Source organism: Taudactylus pleione, unplaced genomic scaffold (assembly GCF_031769625.1).
Source record: "Taudactylus pleione unplaced genomic scaffold, aTauple2 ptg000019l, whole genome shotgun sequence".
Taxonomy (NCBI): domain Eukaryota; kingdom Metazoa; phylum Chordata; class Amphibia; order Anura; family Myobatrachidae; genus Taudactylus; species Taudactylus pleione.
This window is the reverse complement of record NW_028284421.1, coordinates 21254397-21276265: the sequence shown is the minus strand read 5'-3', so window position 1 is coordinate 21276265 and position 21869 is coordinate 21254397. Positions and strand designations below refer to the sequence as shown.

The 21869-nt window shown below is 41.7% G+C and overlaps 1 protein-coding gene across 1 annotated transcript in view; it reads right to left on the bottom strand.

Annotated features, from left to right (window-relative positions):
- Positions 1–21338, bottom strand: part of RBPMS2 (RNA binding protein, mRNA processing factor 2) — a 32889-nt gene extending 11551 nt beyond the window's left edge. Inside the window, exons 1-5 of the mRNA XM_088445907.1 lie at positions 20923–21338; positions 3774–3851; positions 1545–1583; positions 1392–1454; positions 168–318 (exon numbers count right to left, since the gene is read on the bottom strand). Of these exons, the coding sequence (XP_088302033.1) occupies positions 168–318; positions 1392–1454; positions 1545–1583; positions 3774–3851; positions 20923–20973 (382 nt within the window). The 5' untranslated portion in view covers positions 20974–21338. The remainder of the gene's footprint in view (positions 1–167; positions 319–1391; positions 1455–1544; positions 1584–3773; positions 3852–20922) is intronic.
- Between the last annotated feature and the right edge of the window lie 531 nt (positions 21339–21869).

Here is a 21869-nt window from a genome sequence, read left to right as displayed (position 1 = left end):
TGATGTACCTTTAACCCTTCATTCTGCAGTCCATAAGTGTCCAGCTACCTGGCAGATACTACTAAAATTGGGACTAAAGGGAAGGAGAGGTTGCTATATTCTTAAAGTGCAGGGGATGTTTATATTCCTGGAAGGAATGGTTGGGACTGAAAAGGACCAGAACTTACATGGATCACGTGCAATGAAGTGTGCTCCAAGTGCAGGGTGGAGGTTTGTGGGGTTAGGTGTAGCCATTAATTTGTTCTTGGCCATCTTTGTGTTGGCCTTGGCAAACTCTAGCCTTAACGTCTGTGGGTTCTCTGGGTCAAAACGGATACCCTAAAGAAAGAACACCAACAGAAAATCTTATACGACCCATCTACACAGCAGATTTATTAACAATACATTGTTTCAAACAAAGCCCTTCAGAGTTTTCTACTAATAGATCTTACCCATTATCACTATTCTATCAAGATGAACTCCGCACAGTCTTGAGAGGTAAATTAACTCAGACCTAGGCCCATCTATATATAAGGAAGCTGTATGAAATACCGCCTGCCACATGGCCAGGAGTTTGAATCCCGGCAGTGGCAGGCCGACAGCGCTGGAAATCCCGATCGTCCGTAGGTGAATACTTACTAACCTAACCCCCTAACCTTCCCCCTGTGCCTAACCCTAATCCCCCCCTTCCCCGCTGCCTAAACCCAAGTCCCCGGGGTGGTGCCTAACCCTCCCTCCCCCTAGAGTAACCCTCCCATAGGGGTGCCTAACCCTCCCTCCCCCTAGAGTAACCCTCCCATGGGGGTGCCTAACCCCAAGTCCCCCCTGGGAGCCCTAAACCTAAATCCCCCCCCCCCACCCCTCGGCTGTCCGCTCGCGGCACCCGGCATCCCATCGGTTGGGACACCGGAAAAATGACAGGCGTCTAGATTTAGACGCCTATCATTTAACCCTCGCTGGGATAAAGCAGTCGGGAAGCAGGCGGTCATCAGCCGGCTTCCCGATTGCATCCCATATATAATGTTAGATTCACAGCAACACCGAAGAATATTGCATCAATATGGTTGAGAGAGAATCTGGAGCACAACAAAGACACGCACACCAGCTAAGGATTCAAAGCTCCCCCCCCCCTATAGATTGTAAGCTTGCGAGCAGGGCCTTCCTACCTATATATCTGTCTGTTATTACCCAGTTTTGGTCTATTAATGTTCCAATTATAAAGTGCAACAGAATATGCTGCGCTATATAAGAAACTGCTAAAGTGTAAATGCCCAGTTTGGATTTCAAAATGGCCTTTAAACTAAATTTGTAAACTGTCAAGGTATAAACAGATATTGCACTAATAGTAAAGTTGTTTTATGGTTTCCTTATCCGCCTCTTGTTTACATGGATTAACAGCAGTGGCTACTTACATTTAAGGCATTCTTTGCAGCCTCAGCACCAGACCTGTTATCAAAGGTAACAAAACCTACAGGCTGAAGAAAAAAAGTGTTAAAGGAAGATAAAAATAAATTATACAGGTTTCTAACAAATTGCTACAGTTTTACAGTCTGACAAAAGGTTACCTGTTTTGAAGTTAGCTTGATCAGTGATCCTTCATAACCCTAAAAGCAGAAGATATGTTAAACAATGGACTGAAGGCAAGCGAAGCCTGTGGTGTTACTGCGGCATTGGGAAGTGGATGTGCTGGACACTAGGAAAGGGTAGCTCTGCACGGCTAATTAGGGACAGCAGTGACAAGCTGCAGAGGCTGTGTAATTACACACTCTGCCATGGGGTGGTGCTGTGGTCCCAAGTAGCAGAACTGAAGTGGTACCCATAATTCCCAGCAGTGCTTAAGGCTGTGCTCTGTCAGTGTGGAATTTTGTGCTTAGGCTGTGCAATATATTGAAGGAGGAAATTAAAATACATTGACATGGGCATACAGACTTTAAAATGTCAGCTTACACTCCCTTGGAGTTAAAAATATACTGTAGGAGTGCCAATAGAGCAACAGTACATTAAGCAGCAACTATGAGATACATTTTAAAGTGTAAAATCCAAGTCAATTTTGCCCATCATTTGATCTATGTACAGTGGCAGAGTGGTGGAATCTGAAATGGTACCTTTCACTGTAGTAAGACCCCACAAGTTCAGGCAAAGAAGGGAAAAGAAAAATAAACCAGTTACCTCTTAGAACTAAGGGATTTTTAGCCACACCCAGCATCTAACTACCTCCCACCTGAAAAGCCTTGTTATAGGCTAGGTCTCAAACAGAGACTACAGTGTTACTGTATTTTGAAGATTAAGGGGCCTTTTCATCAACACTAAAATAATGGGAAAAGGAAAATTTCTTAACCAGGAGATAGTCTTCATGAATACAAAAAAAAAAAAAAAAAAACTAAATAAATCCACCTGTGTTAATTATCCACACTCCCCATGCATTAGTATGGGGGAATGTAAAAATTAGTCTATTCATCAAATTCCAAAAATTATGCATTTTTGGAATTTGATGGTGTTACTATATGCTACTCAGGTGGCGTAGAGCAGGTTACACTTACCTGCAGTCAGCATGAGCAGGTCGTCCGTCGTCCTCTGCTCCCTCCCGCACGCCTTGGTCCCTCCTCCTGCTATGGCTGCTGTTGACACGGCTCTGGCAGAACACAGTAAAATGTAGAAAAGACAACTGTCTCTAAATTTTACTGTGTTCTGCCAGGAGAACAGTGTCAGAGCAGCAAGCGGCTGCAGCGCCCAGGTAGATAAGCGGAGGTCGGGGGGCGGGGGGGGTGGAGGGGGACAAAATTACTGCAGCTGCAATCAGTGCTGCGCATGCGCCGATTTTGTGAATGTAACAGCACATGTGCAGCACTGATTACAGCTGCGGTAAGTTAGTGTATAGATACTTTTCCCTATTTCCCAAAAAGCTGTCACCAAAAAAACAAACAAAAAAAAAAAGCTTTTCTGAATATGTACACAAGAGGAGGAATGATGAATTCATCTGGTAATTAGGTAGAACTCCATGCGAGTTCTAAACCTAATTACCTTCATCTAATTTTTAGTAATGGATGAATAGGCCCCTTAGTCAAGTTTACCTGGTTTTGCATCTAGTCTGGACACCCGTCTCCTATTTTGACCTTGAGAGTCTCAAATAGCCAGGTCCAGGACACAGCAGACGTCAAAAAAAGAAAGACCTTCCATGACCAGTCCCCATATACTACCCTACCCTCTTAAATGGCAGAGAGCAGAAAGAAGGCCAAATGCAGCTACCCAAAAAAAAAATAAAAAAAATTATATAATTTTTACACACCCCAATCTAGAAAAATGTAACTATTGTTACCACAGCCTTTAAAAAGGCACATTAACCCGACACTTCAGAGGTCTACATGAGAAAGTGCTAGAGAGGCTGCTCCTATATCAAGCTGAAATTAGCAACATTGAACTGCCTTTGGTAATTCAAGGGTCTTTCAAGATAAGGCAAAGGGGGTGATTCAATGGTTTCTCTCCCATCTAAAGTGACCAGGTACTATTCAACTGTCTGCACAACCAACCCAGATGCTGCACTTATCACGATTTCTGCACTCTCCTGTGGTGTGAACATAAATGCATGTAAAAGTAGGTAGTCCGGGTTGGTCGCAGCTAATTCTATGCATTAGTGCTGGTCGCACAAACAATTGAATAGCTCCCAGTCACTTCAGACGGGAGCGAGAAGCAATTGAATCTCCCCCAAAGGATGCAGCTACAATAGCAATGTTACTTATAGCAGTTCAAATAAGATAAGGATTATAAAGTCTTGGTAACAATAACAGTCATCCTACCTTAAATGGTCGAAAAAGCAAGTAGAGTTCTCTGGGCTTGATGTCTATTGGAAGACCACTGACAAAGAGGGTGCGGACCTGTAGATTAGGAAGGGGGAGGTTAATTTCATAAAAACCAACACATAAGCAAGGAATTTTATTGTAGTCATAGAAAGCTTTATGCAAATACTAGTAGTGTTAAGGTGTCCTCACACTGGACAATTCACAAAAGATTCAATGTAGTCAACGATTTCCATTGAACTCCCGGGCAACTCACCAACACTCCTGAACAGACAATATCTTGCTAAACTGTGCAATGTGACTACAGACCTATAGTATGTCCTTATGATTTCCAGTGCATCGTTGCCAGATCTAACCTGCAGTAGGCAAGATCTAAAGATACAACAAACGACCCACCGGACAGTTGTCCTTCCTGGAAGCTGCACAATTTGCAGGTTTTTAAATGTATCATTACGATGCATAGTTTTTGTGCAAATGGCGCCTAAAATTGTCCAGTGTGTAGGCACCTTTACAGGGTCATGCTAGCAACACATTTAGTTAATATAAATTACTATTTTACACAAGTGTGTATTTTATGTCTGCAATTACCATGATTAGAAATTTAAGGACAAAAAAATAAAAGCTCAGACAACATAGTTAAACACAACACCTCCACACAAATTTAAACTGCATTCTGTTTAGTTATATGAACAAGGAGGTATCATTGTAGAGTCAATTACATATTTCAAGGCCATTGGTGTGGATATAGAGTAAAAAACTCAACCCCACAATATATAGACTTTACCTACTGACAGCCAAGACATGTAGTCATATACATAAAGCTTGTTAGAAACATGAGCTCACTTCAAATTCTATTTATTAAATTAGTGTGGTGTATCAATCCACTTTTGTAGAGTCACATCCCAAAGGTACATGGTTCCCCATCAGCCATGTTGAATTTCTTAGCTAAAGCCTGGCATTTCTCAAAAGATTACAATCGGTCCTTGAAATGTGGGCATGTGCTTAATTTCACCCACCAATTAAAAACTATGTTACAGGTGGAATAAGAGTGAACACCCTTATTGATGAAGGTTTTATGTACATTTTTGAAAAAAAAAAGTCAGGTCAGAACTTTTGCTTATAAATGACCTTGCAGTCAAAGTATAAGTGAAAGACCATTTTTTTTTTATTTTTTTTTTTAGATACTAATGTGACTTCAAAACTATGCTGGTCAAAGATTCATCATTGGAAAAGGTCAGATGCACATAGAACAATGTATGAAAAGCCCTATTACCAGTGATTGAGAGGTTAGCAAATATAGGATGGTCTTATTTGCAAGGTATACTCTTCCTACTAACGAAAAGTTCTGTTGGACTAGGCACCCCCCCCCCCCCAGGAGGTTAGGCTAGGGGGAGGGAGAGTTAGGCACCCCAAAGGGAGGGTATTCGGTTAGTTAGTACTTCGCTCTAGACGATCGGGTTTTCACTGCTGCCGGCCTGCTGGTGTCGGGGTTCCAACCGCCCGAAATGCATCATATGGTAAATCATACCGCTTCCTCTCTATTATGTTTCCCCATTTCCATTAAAGTGCTACATACCCCATAATATTTACGGGTGCATTGCCTCAACTTTACCTGAATTAGTTAAACTACTTTTGCCACCACTATTCTTAAATATCCCGAATTACATGTAATTTAGACAATTATAGACACCAAATGTGTAGGGATGAAATTATAGAGTTCTCTCCAGAAGATGTAACTAGATGTTACACAATGTTTATAAGTTGTCCAGCTGTAGAGGGCCCACATTCAATTTAGAATCACATGCCAAGCCATGTAACTAGCAGGACAAATACAGAACTGCAAACTATTCCCTAAAAGATAAAACAAAGCAAGAAATATAGCAGGATTATATAGTATTCCATTTCATGAGCATTACTTGTGGATCCTTGGACTCAAAAAAAAAAAAAACACCATACCCCCACAAATTGGCTTCCAGAACCTGTAGATCAGTAGTTCAAGTAATTCCATTGCTTCCATAAAAATCACACCAAGCACCATTGACCCAATAAAGAAACACAAAACCATAACACATTAAAAATACCTAAGGAAGCATATTGTATCCCCCAATGCAGTAATACCACTGGATTATTTGATGGATCAAGCCTTCACTGCCATTCAATTTTGTTTATACATGCTACATACTCAATAGCCAATGAATCAGCACTGTTAGTGACTACATACAGCGCACAGGCTGCCCATTAACATTCTATAGTTAACATATGCAATGAGCCCATTCATTCAGGTTGGGTACAGGATCCCAATTGTCAAAATCCCAACAGATTTTGGCAAGTGTTCTAACCCCAATCCTAACCCACCCTGCTGCAGCCTAGCCCTAATTCTAACAACCTGTTGGGTTTTTGACAGTTGGGATGTAGTTGTCTGTATTGTGACAGTCGGCATTCTGACCATCAGGATTCTGACTACATCCAATTCATTAGCAGTGATCCATTACACAAACAAGTTTCAATGCTCAGTACATTACAACTCTCAAGCATATTCAATTTGGTAGTACACAGCTTCAGTGACCTTGATCCAGTATAAAAGGTCTGTCTATAAAACACCATTTTCTGTAAAGATCCTTAAACTACAGAAAAAAAAAAAAAGTTTTCATGGCAGTTAGGTTTCGTTTTAACAACTTTGAACTATGATGCATCTATATATTTTGCCTTTTCCAAACATGGCTACCAGCTGCACTCTTCTTCCCACCTGTCATAGGTTTTTATTTCCAGACATGTCAACTACTCACTTATTAAAACCACCAGGGATGTTTTGTCTGAAAAAAAAAAAAAAATCTAAGCTATAAAATATTTATCTTTGCAAAGAAAGCATGGTAGGGGGGGTAGGGACAACTACATCTGGGCTCAGAGGTTAATCTAGTTGTTTGTTATGCATGGTTGCTTTGGTACAACATCTGCCCTGGAATTATTAGGCAGTAGGATCTCGACTGCAAGTGCAGAAAAGATTTGTTGCCTAACCAACTTTGATGTAATGCAAGTAAGCCCAGCCTCAACACTAGGGGAATTTTTATTGCCAATTATCAAATAGTTGTCCTGCTAACATTACTATTAAGCCCTACAAATTAATTTTCCATGCGAGTATTAAATGGTTTGCTATAGAAAGGCAGAATATTTTAGAACAGGGATGGGGAACCTTCTGCTGGGGGCCTTATAAGCCCCTCAATCATTTGGTCTGGTCCTCTGAACTTTTTTCTGCCAGCCTCATTTGGCTAGCAGGGTACCTAGAATGGCACCCTGCAGCCAAAATCTATGCAGCAGTGTCACCTGGACTGTCCTTTGGATACTTCAGAGGACGGTCACAGTGCTGCCCTTACAGCCTCAGGATGCTCCAGGCATTGCTGTAATCACTGGTGATTGTGGCCCCACCCATGTGTGATGTCACAGAGGAGGAATGGCCAGAACCAAGCCTGCAAATGATAGATAGATAAATCTATCATCTATCAAAATGGCCCTCGGCAGGAAAAAAAAAAAAAAAAAGTTCCCCACCCGTTTTAGAAGGATGAAAGTTTAACATTTCCAGTCTGAAAGGCATTTATGAACACCAATTCACATTAGAAATGTTATTGCCCAGAACCACGAGATACTTTCATTTCCTACCAAAGAGAAAAAAAAAAACCCTGGTAGTTAACAGCAATTTCACTTCATGTGCATTAGTTTTCATAAATACCCAGGCCTGGTGACAGTGGGGTACAAAGGGTGCTCCTGTCCTGGGCCCCAAGGTTTATTGGGGTCCCTCCCAGTGTGGATGGTAAATGCCTCGGGACGCAACGCCTCTCCAACACCTTACTATGCTTCGAGCTGCCTGCTGGTGAAACTATCAGGATGAGGCACAGCATTGGGATGGAGAGGCAGCAGCTGAGAATTCTGCTGCTGGGTTCTTCCTACCTTCATGGCTGAGGGGGCCCCTCAAAAACAGTAGTACTGGGCCCCAAGACTTCTGTTGCCAGCCTTGTAAATACCTCCTCACTGTCAGATTAATATCTACACCAGTTTCCAGGATAAGTCACATACAACCATCACAAGGAGAACATGGCTTAAATGCCTACGCTTAGCTTTACCAAGGGCATGTTTACACATGGTTGAAGTCAAACACTTGACTACACACTGTAGGACTGCAACTTTATTTTGTTTAACTAGAGTATCAAGCACCTTAAGTTAAAATGATGAAATGTGAATAGCATTAGCAAAACTTACCAGGTCTATCAGCTAGTTGTTTTTCAACATTAGCAGATGCCATGTGGTAACATTGTTCACTGTAGGTCAGTGTGGACTTGGTGCACCAACAATTGCACATTTTTGTATGCTTAATATAAATTGTAGCTACAACTCATTTAAACCAAAAAGGTGCTCAGTAAGGAATCACAGGATAATTTACTAGACAAAAAAAAAAAAAAAAAAAAAGAAGTTGCAACTCTCAGTCAAGGCAGTTCAGAACCAGACCCAGGTGCTTTGCCTCATGGTACCCTAGATGGAATCATTAGATGCCCCTTCCCAGCACTGACTGGAGAGCAGTGGCAGGGAGCCACGTTATATGTACATCAAGCTATAGTTGAGGCTGACTGAAGCTAGATGGAATGTTAGGATGCATATAAAAACCAAGAACAGAGCTTATAAGGTTCTAACACTGGTGTTAGACAGTATAGAATGGCACCGGAGACAAGGAACTGATAAACCATACTATCATACTGCAGTGAGGTAGGGACATTTTTTTTTCCATGCTAGCTATTCTGGATGTTTTATTTTCAACCATAGGAAACAATTATTCCAACTAATGTTAACAAGGCACAAGGGGGGTGGGGTTGACTTACAGCAGATAAGTAGCCTAAATCTATCCTTAAAATATTGAGCTTGCTTCAAAGTTAGTTCAAAATTCTGTTTGGGAAGTAAGTTTGGTGGTGCACACTAGAAGTTACATAAAGGATGGATTGTTCCTAGGCTAAAATTTATATAGCAAAGTTTTATGGCAATGCATTCTTCATGTGGATCACATTTGTAAACATTCAAGATTTAGGAAATTAAGATATCCCAAAAGGCATCAAGTTTAAAGGACTACTTAAGACCTGCACAGAGGTCTATTAAGCAGTGATAAAAACCCTTTCCATCATTTTTACCAGAAAAAGGAATTGCCACTACTGCATACATGCAGTCTACGGACCACACATGCACAGGTGGCCATTGCCAGAGAATGATCCAACAAATCTCCCCCAGCAAGTTGTACATTATGGTCTGTATTCAATTAGAAGCGAAAAGTCAGTTTTGGCGATTTCATTTATCCCTGTATTCAATTAGCCTGACTTTTTGCTGGTGCGAAAAGTCAATGCATCAGACCTGGCGAGAAAGTATTGCCTATGGATAGGTGGCGAGAGTGCAGAATTGGGGTTTTGGGATGCACACCAAAACCACCCTGCACCCCTTGGACAGTTCCCTAAAAGGTAATCTGTCAAAAATTGAAAAAAAAAAAAAAAATTCCATAGGACACCACAAAAAAGTACTTTCGTTTTGGGGGCAAAAAAAATAAATAAAAAAAAAATACAAAGTTGGGGACAAACTAAAAACTAGAGACATTGACTCCAGGGGGGATCCCAAGTATGCCCCAGGTGTTTATTTCACATTTTTGAAAACTTCAAAATATGCTAGTACCCATTTTCATGTACCCCAAATTTGATAGGACTAGTTATTTTCCCCCAAAAAAACCCTCCAAAATACTATTCACTTCTTTAGAAACTCTATATAGCTCTGATTGAGACCATTTAAAAACCCCAAATACCTTCAGCTGGGCTATTCAGGGGTATCCAGAGTGACCCCCCATGTCAGATCATCTTTTGGGGTGTGTCAGGCTGATATTCCCCCAAACTGACAGAATTTTGCTGATTTTAGTTTCGCCAAGTCCCGTTTTCGCCAATTTTAAATTGCATACGGGAATAAGCTGGGACGAGTGCAATACTTTTTCGCACCCAAAACCAGTGATGACGGCGAAAAGTTCGGCAACTGACTTTGCTCCAAATTGAATATGGGTTTATGTAGCCCATAGGTTACAATAGTTACCACCTGAAGGCGTTAGCTACCATGTTTGAGGGATATCCCACAAATATTTATTGATATAGGCCCACAAATGCAGAGTTTCCGATAGAAGACAAAGTCACAAGTATTTGGAGGGGTTGACTTTCCACCACACATCACAAAAGGCTCCTGGATTGATAAATCACAGCAGTAGCACATTCTGCTTGCTGCAGTGGGAGTCACTGTCAAACACATGTTAAGTGAGACAAAAGCAGCATGCTAGTCAACAGGAAGTTGTTTAAAGTAGTAAACCCCTGGGTCAGAGGGGCAGTTGCAAGTAGAACAGATATTAGCAGCTGACAAACATAGAAGAAATCAACATGTTCTCAGTGCATCAAAACCAATTACCAGAGAGATGTTTTGAAGTCTAAAGCCGCGTATTCACTACATATTATGAATGATAACAGTTAGTTAATTATATTGTGCAGTGGACATTGAGCCCACACTGAACGATTTATCGTTCAGTGCTGGCACCCTCCCTCATTACCGAACCTGCACAACATAATGATATCGTCAGGTTGGACAGCAGGTTTGGGCGATGAGAGACACGTCATCAACGACCAGCGGGAGCGCGCATTGCTGGTATTTGACTGCATATCCACTGCACGATATTGTGGAAAATTGAATGATAATGATGTTATCGTTCATTATATCGTGTACTGAATACACAGCTTTACTTCACAGGTGATGTGTTAACCCCTAGTACAGGCATGACCAACCTGTGGTTCTCCATCTGTTTCGATAGTCCTAGCATGCTTTACCAGCTGATCAGAGGGAGGCTATGCTGGCACTTTTAGTTCTTACCAAAAATATCTGCTGGATTTGGGGTGTCCAGGGGCTACTTCTACCCCATTCAACAATTTATTCCATCACCTAAACATCTGCACCACCATTCTCTCTGGAAAGACTCACGGTATGTTTCCACATTTTAATGTACTGTAAAAAGATTAGACATTTGAATAACTACTTAATACTCATGTGCAAAGGCTACTAGATCATGCTGGTGCACTGTTTCATATGGAATCTTAGACTAAAACTGGATAACCTATACATTTTTACCACCAATGATCAATCCACGTTTGCTGGCATCTAACAAACATTTTACTTACCACAATGTGTATACATCTGAAAGCACTTACCACAAGGCAATCCTACCCCCAGATCACATGCAAGTTGTTAAATCTGTATTTTGGATGGTCAAGTACCCAGCACTTTAAAAAAAGGGAGAATAAACTAAGGTGAAAAGTTTAACTTCAGCTAATCATGTGCTTATATATTGTAGGCAAGCTGAATATTTTGGGGACAGTCTAGACCAGTTTCCCAAATTGCTATTACAGCAGGTGACTTAGTACCTCAGTCAATTTGATTTAACCATTTGGAATCAAGCAAGGATATCCTTAAAAATCTGGACTGTATTGGTGGAGTTTGTGAAACTCTGGTCTAGACAGTTTGCTCTGGTGGTAGGGGATTTTAGTAGAAAGTTGGTCTAATTGGGTCAGATATCAATAAAATCACTTGATTTGGGGGGGGGGGGGGTTAAAATGGTTGATTAACCATTCTAGTGGAGAGATTAATTTGTTAGCACTGGCGTCTGTCAGTGCAGGGTGCCTGACTGAGCAATTCAATTATTACTCCGTTCAAGCGTGAACAGTCACTGGCATTTCTGCTCGCCCCCTCCAGAGGAGAGAGATCAGAAATGTGTGAAAAGTCAGTGGTTTGGGTTCCCTAACCAGGACTTTAGACTTGTTTAGCAGCTATATGTGGCTAAACCCTGTTTAAGTGGGAGTGACAAACGCAATAATGGGCGCCCAAAAGCAATTGGTTTGCTACAACGGGCACCCATTAATTATCGCACCACCAAAAACAAATTGTCCCTAGTAGTCTTACCAGGGGTTGTATTGAACAGATTTGCCACAAGCACCATCTATTAGTTTTGCTGCAAGATTTACAGGGGCATTTTTACTACACCAATTTCTGCCTTTACATTACTTTCTGTAAAATTGCCCCTTTAAGCCTTACAGCAAAAAATATATTTGTGACAAGACCGTTAAATTTTCAGCATGTTGGTCTATCAGAGTTTTTCTGCCATCATGCACATCCCTAGTGCAGGAATGGGGAACCTCAGGCCCGGAGGCCATACAAGGCCCCCAGAATCATTTTGTCTGGCCCTCTGAGCTTTTTTTCTGCTAGCCTCATCTGGATAGCAGGGTGCCTATAATGGCACCCTCAGCCAGAATCTATGCAGCAGTGCTGCAGGGAGCATCCTTAGGACGCTTCAGACTGTCACACCGCTGCCCTTACAGCTCCCCTAAGCATCCTCTGGACGCTCCAGGCATTGCTGTAATCCCTGGCGATTGTGGCCCTGTCCCCATGTGACAATACATGAAAGGGGTGTGGCCTGCACCAGGCCCAAGAATGATAGAGATACCGTATATACTCGAGTATAAGTCGGCCAGAATATGAGCCGAGGTACCTACTTTTACCACAAAAAACTGGGAAAACTTATTGACTCGAGTATAAGCCTAGGGTGGGAAATGGCAGCAGCAGGTAGTGCCCCCAGTAATAATCCCCCCCCCTGTAGTAATCGCCCCCTGTAGAGAGACGTAATAAAAAAAATTAAAAATCACTTACCTGAAACTCCCGCTCCTGGTCCAGCCGCTAACAGCTCCTCCGGCCACTTTGCATGGGAGAGACGTCATTACTCATGACGTCTCTCCCATTACCCACTGCGAGAGCCTCCCGCAGTGGGAGCAGCAGCAGCCGATGAGAGTCTGACAGCAAACACACAGCTGCCTTCTCCGGCAGCTGTGTGTTTGTGCTGTGTAGCACTGGCCGAACTCCATCCAGTCAGCGCTACACTTCGAGTATAAGCCAAGGGGGTACATTTTCAACACAAAAAGCCCTGCCCTATTGTTTGAAGCAACCTAAGCTCCTGTAAACGCGCCCACTAAACTTTGGGGCTGTCCCTTTTATTTGTATTACAGTACATATTTATGCATTTCATTTGTTGGCCTTGTACATATAATGTACTATGCTCAATTTCTCTAAACTCGAAGGCTTAAAATTTAACCAGCAAGATTATTTTTTTTTAATGTGATAGATATACATTATATAACTGCAATGAACAAAGATGGCATGCCAAGTCTCCTCTGAAATGGTGAAAAAATAAGGTGCTTTAAACAAATGTTTCAGGGTCTAGTCCCCTTCCTCAGGTCTAGTCCCTTTCTTTCATCAGTGTCCGGAGGGAGGGGACTGGACCCCAAAATGTTGATTAAAGCTGTTATTTTTTTCACCATTTGAGAGGAGACTGAGTGCCATCTTTGTTCATTGCATTAGGGGTGAGTTAGCCCCAGGGATGCACCCAAGCAAGCCATTTTCTGGTTCCAGCTGCCTACAGAGTGCCAGCATGCTGGGTTTCTAATATAATAGGAGAGAGAGAGAATTGGTATGTAATGATGGTGGCTGTTTAGCCTCCAGATCAAATACAGACAGCGGCAGCCCAACTGATCAAAATCCCAACTGCAGCAGGTAAGTACCCTAACCCTCCCATTAGTGGTGCCTAAACCTAACACCCCCCTGCTCACACCCTAACAGTCCCAGAGGGTGCCTAAACTTAACCCTCCCCCCGTGGCTAAATGCTAAGACACCCAGCTTACCTTAATTCGGTATGCCGGGTGTTGGGATTTTGTAGTGGGGCTAATGATAGGAGTTGGGATTTCAATGCCTATCTTTAGTCCCATGTCAGGAGGGATATATCCCGCCAGAGGGGGAAGAGAAAAAAAAATAAGATAAAAAATAAATAGATATCTATCTATATCACAGAATAAGCCACTTCTGGCAACAAGTCATTCACATCTAGCCATCAGTTAAACAGGTGTGGAGAAAAGAGATAATACCAAGTAGTGGTTAAGAGGTCAATAGTGCAATTTTCTGGATCCTTTGGTCTTTCGAGGCACAGGTTATGTACTCTAGGCTAAATCAGTAAATGATCCAGCCATACTTGTGAATGCAATTGACTGAGGTATTAAGCAACCGGTGCTCAAGCATGGATAGCTTTAGAACCTGGACTGTTAAGAGTGCCTTGAGGACAGAGTTTGGTACCCTGATCTAGAGCTGTTCTTAAAAAGGTTTACCTTGTATCTGTCAAACGATAGATGCAGAACCACAATCACTGGGGGTCTATTCATCATTTCAAAAACTATACGGAGATAATTATGTTTGGAACACGCATGGGGTCATTCCTGTTCTCCATGAGTCTCTCTTCCAGAAAGCCATCATATTAGTGATGACAGCTTTTCGGAAGACTAGATACTTTTCCCTGCCTGCTCCTATCTTAGCATGCCATTAAGCATGCACCACTTCCATTCACATAAGAGGCGCATGCGCAGTACTGATTACAGCTGCAGTGAGTAAAGAAAAAAATGGCAATGTTCTCACCCTGTCCATTTCCTGGTGGCACTTGTGGTGTTTTAAACCGTTAATTAAGAACTTACAACGGAAAAGCACTTAGAAGTCCCACTGGGGACCGGACAGAGGGGAGAAAAATGCTTCACTCTGCATGCTTCAGCGGTGGGGGAGGGAGCCGTGAAGGACAGCACAGAAGAGGGAGGAGGGGGGGGGGGGGGGTCCCACGTCAGCTTGTGAAGCCTTACATCTGAGGATGGCATACAGTATCAAATTAGAAAAATTGTTTTTGGAATTTGATGAATGGCATAATTTCTACATCCTCACAAAAAAAAAAAAAAAAAAGTGGAAATTAATGCAGCAAGACTAACCAGGACATCTCTCCTGCATTACTAGTTTAATTAATGGCTCCCTTACTTAAATACAATATTTAGGTAAAGGTTTGCAGAAATACTTGTTGTTATGATGAATAGGCCCCATTATCTTTGATATACTAATTGGAGGCAAAAAGAGCTGGCCAATACAAGTGCTATAAGAATGGTATTAATGCACTCCAATCAGATTGGACCAAGATGCATATCACCACAATGAGGTGTAGAGTGATATTGAGGTATACATTGTCATAAAGATATCCAAACACCTAGCAGTAGACCATTTACAAGCTACTGTTGCATCTACTCAATTCTGGCAAATTAGGAATACCCAAAAGAATGAAAAATTTCTAAAGAAAATCTTTATTTTTAATTCAAAATAAATGTGGCCGCAAGCTCTAAATAGGGCACAGTCCAACCAGATGTATTGCCTTTGGTCCTCAATTTAAGATATGGACTAGAAGAAGTCTCTCTCCAGTAAAAGATCATGCAAGGGTACCTGACAAACGCTGGCAGGGCCCAGGTTAGACTACACGGTAACTAGCAGGTGAAACACAAATCATTTGATCATTGTAGCATACAGACGTCTTAGAATGTGTTACCAATGTAATATTTGTCTGACGTTATGGTATTAGGTTATGAATACACCTGACTAATAACATCTTACCCATACTTGCTACTTTTGAAAATGCATTTCAGGTAGATTGTGAAAGCAACACCTATGAGCGCGGTGGTAAAGTGGGCATGTACTGCTACATCTGAGAGGTGTCATAAAATTTACTTACACCCAAATGTAAACAAGCCCCAAAACAGTTACACAAGATCTACTTGTTGAAGGAAACACTGATAATTTTCAGAAAATTCATGTAGTCATAGGGATCTTTGTCCTACAGCCAATGCAGAGAAGTGTGATGAATGATCCAATATGAGAAAAAACAAACAAATATATGCATTTTTTGACACAACATCTTCATAAGGCAGGTAAAATACAATCAGGGAGATTACCATTTCAGGGAGAGTTGGCAAGTATGATGTTATCCAATAGTCATTAGACCTTTGCACAATTCAATTAGGATATTTTGAGTCAACAGTACTTATGCTGCATACATGGTCAGATTTTCTTAAAGATCTGAATGATAGATTGTAAAAATAGTTCATATCTGACATGCATCAACCAACTGTTGCCGCATGTCAAATAACGATATCGGACAGACTTTGTAGGAAGATTGACAATTATTCATTTTAATGTCAGGAATCATTCATCGTTCAAATCATTGTTGAAATTGTTCAGCAAAATCGATGATCTGACAAATCTGACCGAGTGTATGCACCATTAGATCATATTAAAAAGTGCAAATGTGATATGGTGAGTGATGGTTCGGGTACAAAAATCTGAAGTTACTAGTGTAGAATACACATTGTCTGCAGGAGATAAAGCAGAAGCATCTGCATAATCAGCACAGGTTCGCAGTACCCCATTCGGTTAAGTTTCTAACATCGAACATATTGTCTTGCCACATCTCCAGAAACCAAAATCACTAACCTATGAATACTATTAATCTGTAAACTACCTATAGGTTTCCTATAGCTAGTTGGAACAGCAATGGTTTAGTTTGTGTGCTTCAGGGGACAAGCCAGCTAGAGTAGATTAGCAGAGGTCAACAAATCTTGGCATTTAAGGGCCAGTAACTCCCATTAAGTTTAAAGTTCTCGACAATACAAAATAAAAAAATTATAGCAGCTGGTACATTTCAAACACTACAAAGTTAGACCCTAGCTTGGATCTTAAGACCTTCACTTGGAGCAGGACATTATGCAAGGCCATACAAACATTTATGTCTGCTGCCCGTCGGCAAGTGTGCATACGATGTCTGAACTGCGTCGTACAGACGCATCGCACTGGCTGTGCTGCACAGCCAATGAACAGATATGTCTGTAGACATACTTGTCCATCGGCAAGTGTGTACGGGCAGTCTGCAGACCACCCATACACACACAGCGGCAGCTACGAAGGGGGGGGGGGGGGGGGGGGGAGGGACCCAGGAGCACAAGCAGATGATGGCCGTTCAGCATGTATGAATGACCATCATCTGCAAATAGCTATATCTGTCAGGTGGGTACCCACTAATAGGCTAGGAGCTAGTAGTGCTTCTATGTCAAGGAAGACAATTGCATGCAACCTCAAATATAACAGTTCAAACTTTCACTGTTCCCACATTAACCAGAGTGCCAGATACCCCATGTTCTAATATTTAAGTACACAGGGGGAGATGTACTAAGCTCTGGAAAGTGAAATTTGAGAGCGATACACTACCAACCAATTGGTAACTCATTTTTCAAACCATATGTAAAGCTGGCCATACATGCTACAATTATCAGGCTGATCCTCCAGATATCCACAGATCGCCCCGATTAGTGTGTGTGGGCGATTGTTAAATATTGCTCAGTCGGGAATGCAGGATTGTCCAGCATGCCCGGCAGATGTGATTTAGGGGTAAACTGTCGGTCGCATAGGGCAGTGTACGCCCAGCCGCGGCAGACATTACTTGTGTTCCTTCATATGGAAGGAACAGGTAAATTTCTCCTCCCCCGGGGGCGGAGCACAGAGGTCAGGCTGATACACGAGATTTCTCAGTGTATGCCGCAGACATCTGTGGCTGGCATGCTGCCAGATAAAATGTGTGTCGGTCTGACAGGCATTTTATCTGTACATGTATGCCCAGCTTTACATGACAGTTATGGCGCATATCCACTGCACGATGTAAATGATCGATTGAACGATATTAAATTGTTCAGTAATCGTGCAGCGAATATGCCGGCAACGACCAGCCATGCACGCTGGTCGTTGCCGGCATATGTCATCACCTGTACATACTGCCCAACATGACTATCGTCAGGTTGTGAGTGTTCGGGGATGAGGGAGGGTGCCGGCACTGAATGACAGTTCAGTGTGGGCACAATAGCCACTCACAGAATAATGAATGATAATGTCGTTATCGTTCATAAAGTAGTGTAGTGGATATGCACCTTTAGGAGCCGACTGGCTGGTAGTTTATGACTTACCAGAGCTTAGTACAATCCACAATTATTGGGCTAATCGGACAATTCCAGCTGGTCGGTCCAATTATTGCACAGCATGTACAGTTCATAAACCTGAGATCGACTCGAGACATTAGTTAGTCCCTGCAAGCAGATGTCATGCAGCAAATAGTTTTAAAAAAAAAAAAAACACGTGATATTTGGGGAAATTTTAAATAAATATTATATATATAAAAATCAGATGTTCTCTGGATTGTGTCAGCTGTCAAAAAAAAAAATCTATACAAGTCATGGATCATTCCTCTGATCTGTCAGGTATGTACCTCAACACTAGAGTTAACATTGATAAACTTAACGCCATATTCTTCCAGTCAAAGCAGCAATGTGTGTTTAGGTACTACTTTACCTACCTTAAGTATATTAACAGTTACTTAAATCATGCTCGAGTATACATCTTCATGTCTCATATGCACAAGGTTGTTTAAATGTAGGACTATACATTATATAAAATAAGCCTTAAAACCATCACAACCAGACATGAGCTTCTATTCAAATGGAGCAGGGCTGGGGAACCTCCTGCCCGGGGGCAGTAGAAGGTCCTCTGAATCATTTGGTCTGGCCCTCAGCTTTTTTCTGCTATCCTCATCTGGCTAGCAGGCTGCCTAGACTGTCACCCTGCAGCCAGAATCTAAGCAACAGTGCCACCTGGATCATCCTTAGGATTCTTCAGACTGTCACAGCTCTGCCCTTAAAGCTGCCCGGAGCATCCTCAGGATGCTCTGGGCACTGCTGTAATCATCCTGCCCCCATGTGATGTTACACGGAGGGCTCATGGCTTGCACCGGGCCCGTGAATAATAGATAGATCTATCTATCAAAATTAAATAGAGTGTCACACCCATGAGCTGTGGGCTCCCCCCAAACAAACAAAGATGTTGAGTCAAGGACACTTGGGCAAGCAATTCTAATCTCTCGGCCATAAGCAGCAACAATGAGCCAGACATTTCATAAGCCCTCTTGAACATGTTTGCTGATAGTCTCCAAGCACTGAGGCTAATGCCAGTGACAAAATGGAGGTTAGCAAGGTCACTACCATATTTATGAAATGTCTAAATTGTATGCAGTAAAGGCATTTATGTAATTTTTTTTGTATCAAGTCAAAGAGGAAACACTTAAGCTAGGTATACACGGTACGATGTGTATGAATTGTGGTGTGAATGTAGTCACTAGGCGCTACCTTTGAAACTGATGGACAAGTCTTGAAAATAAATCACTTAAAATTACATATATACCACTCCTATGTGGTTATAATTAACATGTCAATGAACCGACCAGTGTCAGATGCCTTGAAAAAGGGACAAGGGAGTCCCGAAACGCGTTGGAAACAAGGAGGAAAAAGGGGACTGTGGACTAGGACAGCTAAAGCAGTGGCAGAGAGGACTAAGGTGATCTGGACCACCTGTCTTCAAAATACTATGCCCATTTAAACCGATTATCTGGTAAAGCAGCCACCCTGGCAAAGTTTTATTCATTTATTTTACCATTGTCTTTATTATAATAAAATGTGCATGTTTTGATATCTATGACACTGGTCGGTTCATTGACATGCTAATTATCACTACATAGGAGTGGTATATATGTAATTTTAAGTGATTTATTTTCAAGACTTGTCCATTAGTGTCAAAGGTAGCGCCTAGTGACTACATTCACACCACAATTCATATGCTTTACCACTAAGGTCTGAGGTAGACCTAGAACGTTCTCATAGGCTGCTATCCTTATGTTAGTGCAGCGCAGCTGTGCATCCCGAAACATATCCAACTATTTGTCACGGCACGATGTGTACCTACCAATGAGAGACGATCCGAGGATGACATATCGGGCTACATGCTGCTGCTCCCCCCACCCCCCAAAGGCTGCATGGGATAGTCAGTCAATTCACCTGATCTTTTGAACATTCAGAAAGATCAGGCAAAGCGACTGATGAACCCACGGATATCGTGCATACACAGAACGATATCGCTAAACTATGGTTACAATCGGATTGTGTGCAATATCGTTCCATGTTTAGGGGCCTTTACAGGTAGACAGCAGGGACGCGGATGTTTTACCCTTAGAAGTGGCCCATTTGGACACTCATGGTAGCAAGTCAGTATGAGAGCCACCAATGGAATATTAAAGGAAGAATGCAGTGTGAACACATTTTAGATGGGACAATACTTAACTACCTCACACCTGCAAGATAAACATTTGTGTGTGCTGAAAATCTAAAGAAAAAAAAAAAATATGCACCAGTGCCTAGTTTTGATGGGTGCAACAAAGCTTCTTGCACAAATCTAAAACGCACTAAGCCACGACAATGGAAGAGATCAATACTAGTAATTTGCACATTCATAGCAATCCTTCACAACTATAGTTAATACACAGATGTTTTGTTTAACTAGTTCAGCTGTCAAACTTTTAGAAGTAGACATTACATAATTACTTTGTTTAGGGTCACAATTAAACCTACCATCTAATAATCTTTGCATTAATGCTTGACAATTCAAAGACTACTGACCTACATTTATATTACAGATTCTTCTGTATGAGAAGGCCTCCTCAGTGTATATTACACTCAAAACAGAAGGGGAGATTTCCACAATATATTATGGATACTTCAGTATAAACAGTTGTACATTGTGATTTGTTTCCTTGGACCAAATGACTTATTTATTGGGGGGAAAAAAGCCACAAAACAAAACCTACACTCGAACGCATATTTTACTTCAGATTGCAGATGAACTGGTGATTTTGAAGACAAGAAGATAGAGGGAAAAAAAATAAATAAATTTTTTTCTTCATACATATAACACTGATAGTAAGGTTATACTGAAATAAATTTAATGAAAGACACAGCTTTGAGTGAATTAAACACACTAATATATATATATTTTCTCTCTCTCCCGAACATATGAAATGAATGATGCAATGCTAAAAAAAATATTACAATAAACTACTCGAATCTCAGAGCCCTCATATAAATAGGACGGTGAAACTACTACAGCGATTAGCAAGATGCAGGAGTGCCAAAGCAGTGCAACAAGACTCAGCATTCAAAAGAGTCAACTACACTTCAAAGTGAGAATAAATAGCAATAAAATATTTTACAATGAGAGATGCAGACAATATGGAGAAAGGAGGGTGTAACAGGGAAGCGGACATAATGATCCCACTTACCTCTTCCTCTATATTATTATTGTGCTCGCTATCTGCCTTTAGAGTACTCATGGTGTACAAACCAACAGCTGATTCCTCGGCAGAGTCCACGGTTGCAGATTTCTGGGTCCCCTGTTGCTAGAGAATGTGCCCCTTGTACCCCTGTGCTGCAAGCACTGTGTTAAATGGAGGTTAAGTTGGGGATGGTTTGAACCCAACTATAGGAAAGTTGAATTTTCATGTGCTGTATCGGTGCCCAGTGACGGTGCTAGAGGTATGTATGTGGTGGTAAGAGGTGTATGTGTGAGTGCTTAGGTGGGAGAGTGCAGAAGAACAAGGGCGGGATGTTGGCTCTTTATACCACCTCTTCCTGAAGTGAAAACTTAATTAAGGAGGGGTAGAATAAAGAAGGGGGAGTGAGGTTATGCAGAAGCCCTGAGACTCATCTAGCTTGTTCATCAATTAAAGTTATAGAGAGGAGGACAGGCTGGGAGGCGTGGAGGGCTGTGCCTTATTATGCTGCTGGTGGGATCAGCTGAGTGTCCTCCTCCCTGTGTGTATCCTGCTGCTGGGAGCAATCCCCCAATCATCATTCCCGCTGGCCCGACTCATTTTTACTAAGGAAAACAGAAAGTTAATTCTACTTTGATGAAGTTACGTTATTGAAGTTTTTCAGAGTTCCATAGGACAATGGATGGGACGTACCCAGAGAAAGCCACTGGGCAGCAAAGTAACATCAGCAAATGAATGGAAAGTTTAATTTTTTTTACTTTCTTCATAAGAACTTAGGTTCGTTCATTTTTCAGAATCCTATTGTGACACATACTTAGGCATCATTGAGGTAGGCTGTGCCGCTGTGCGATATATGTGCTCACTATAACAGAGGACTGACCTTCCTGCTAGTTTCCTGAAGGACTTTACTGGGAATGTTTGTGTTTTCCATTGCAATATGGCAAAGGTTGTATTCA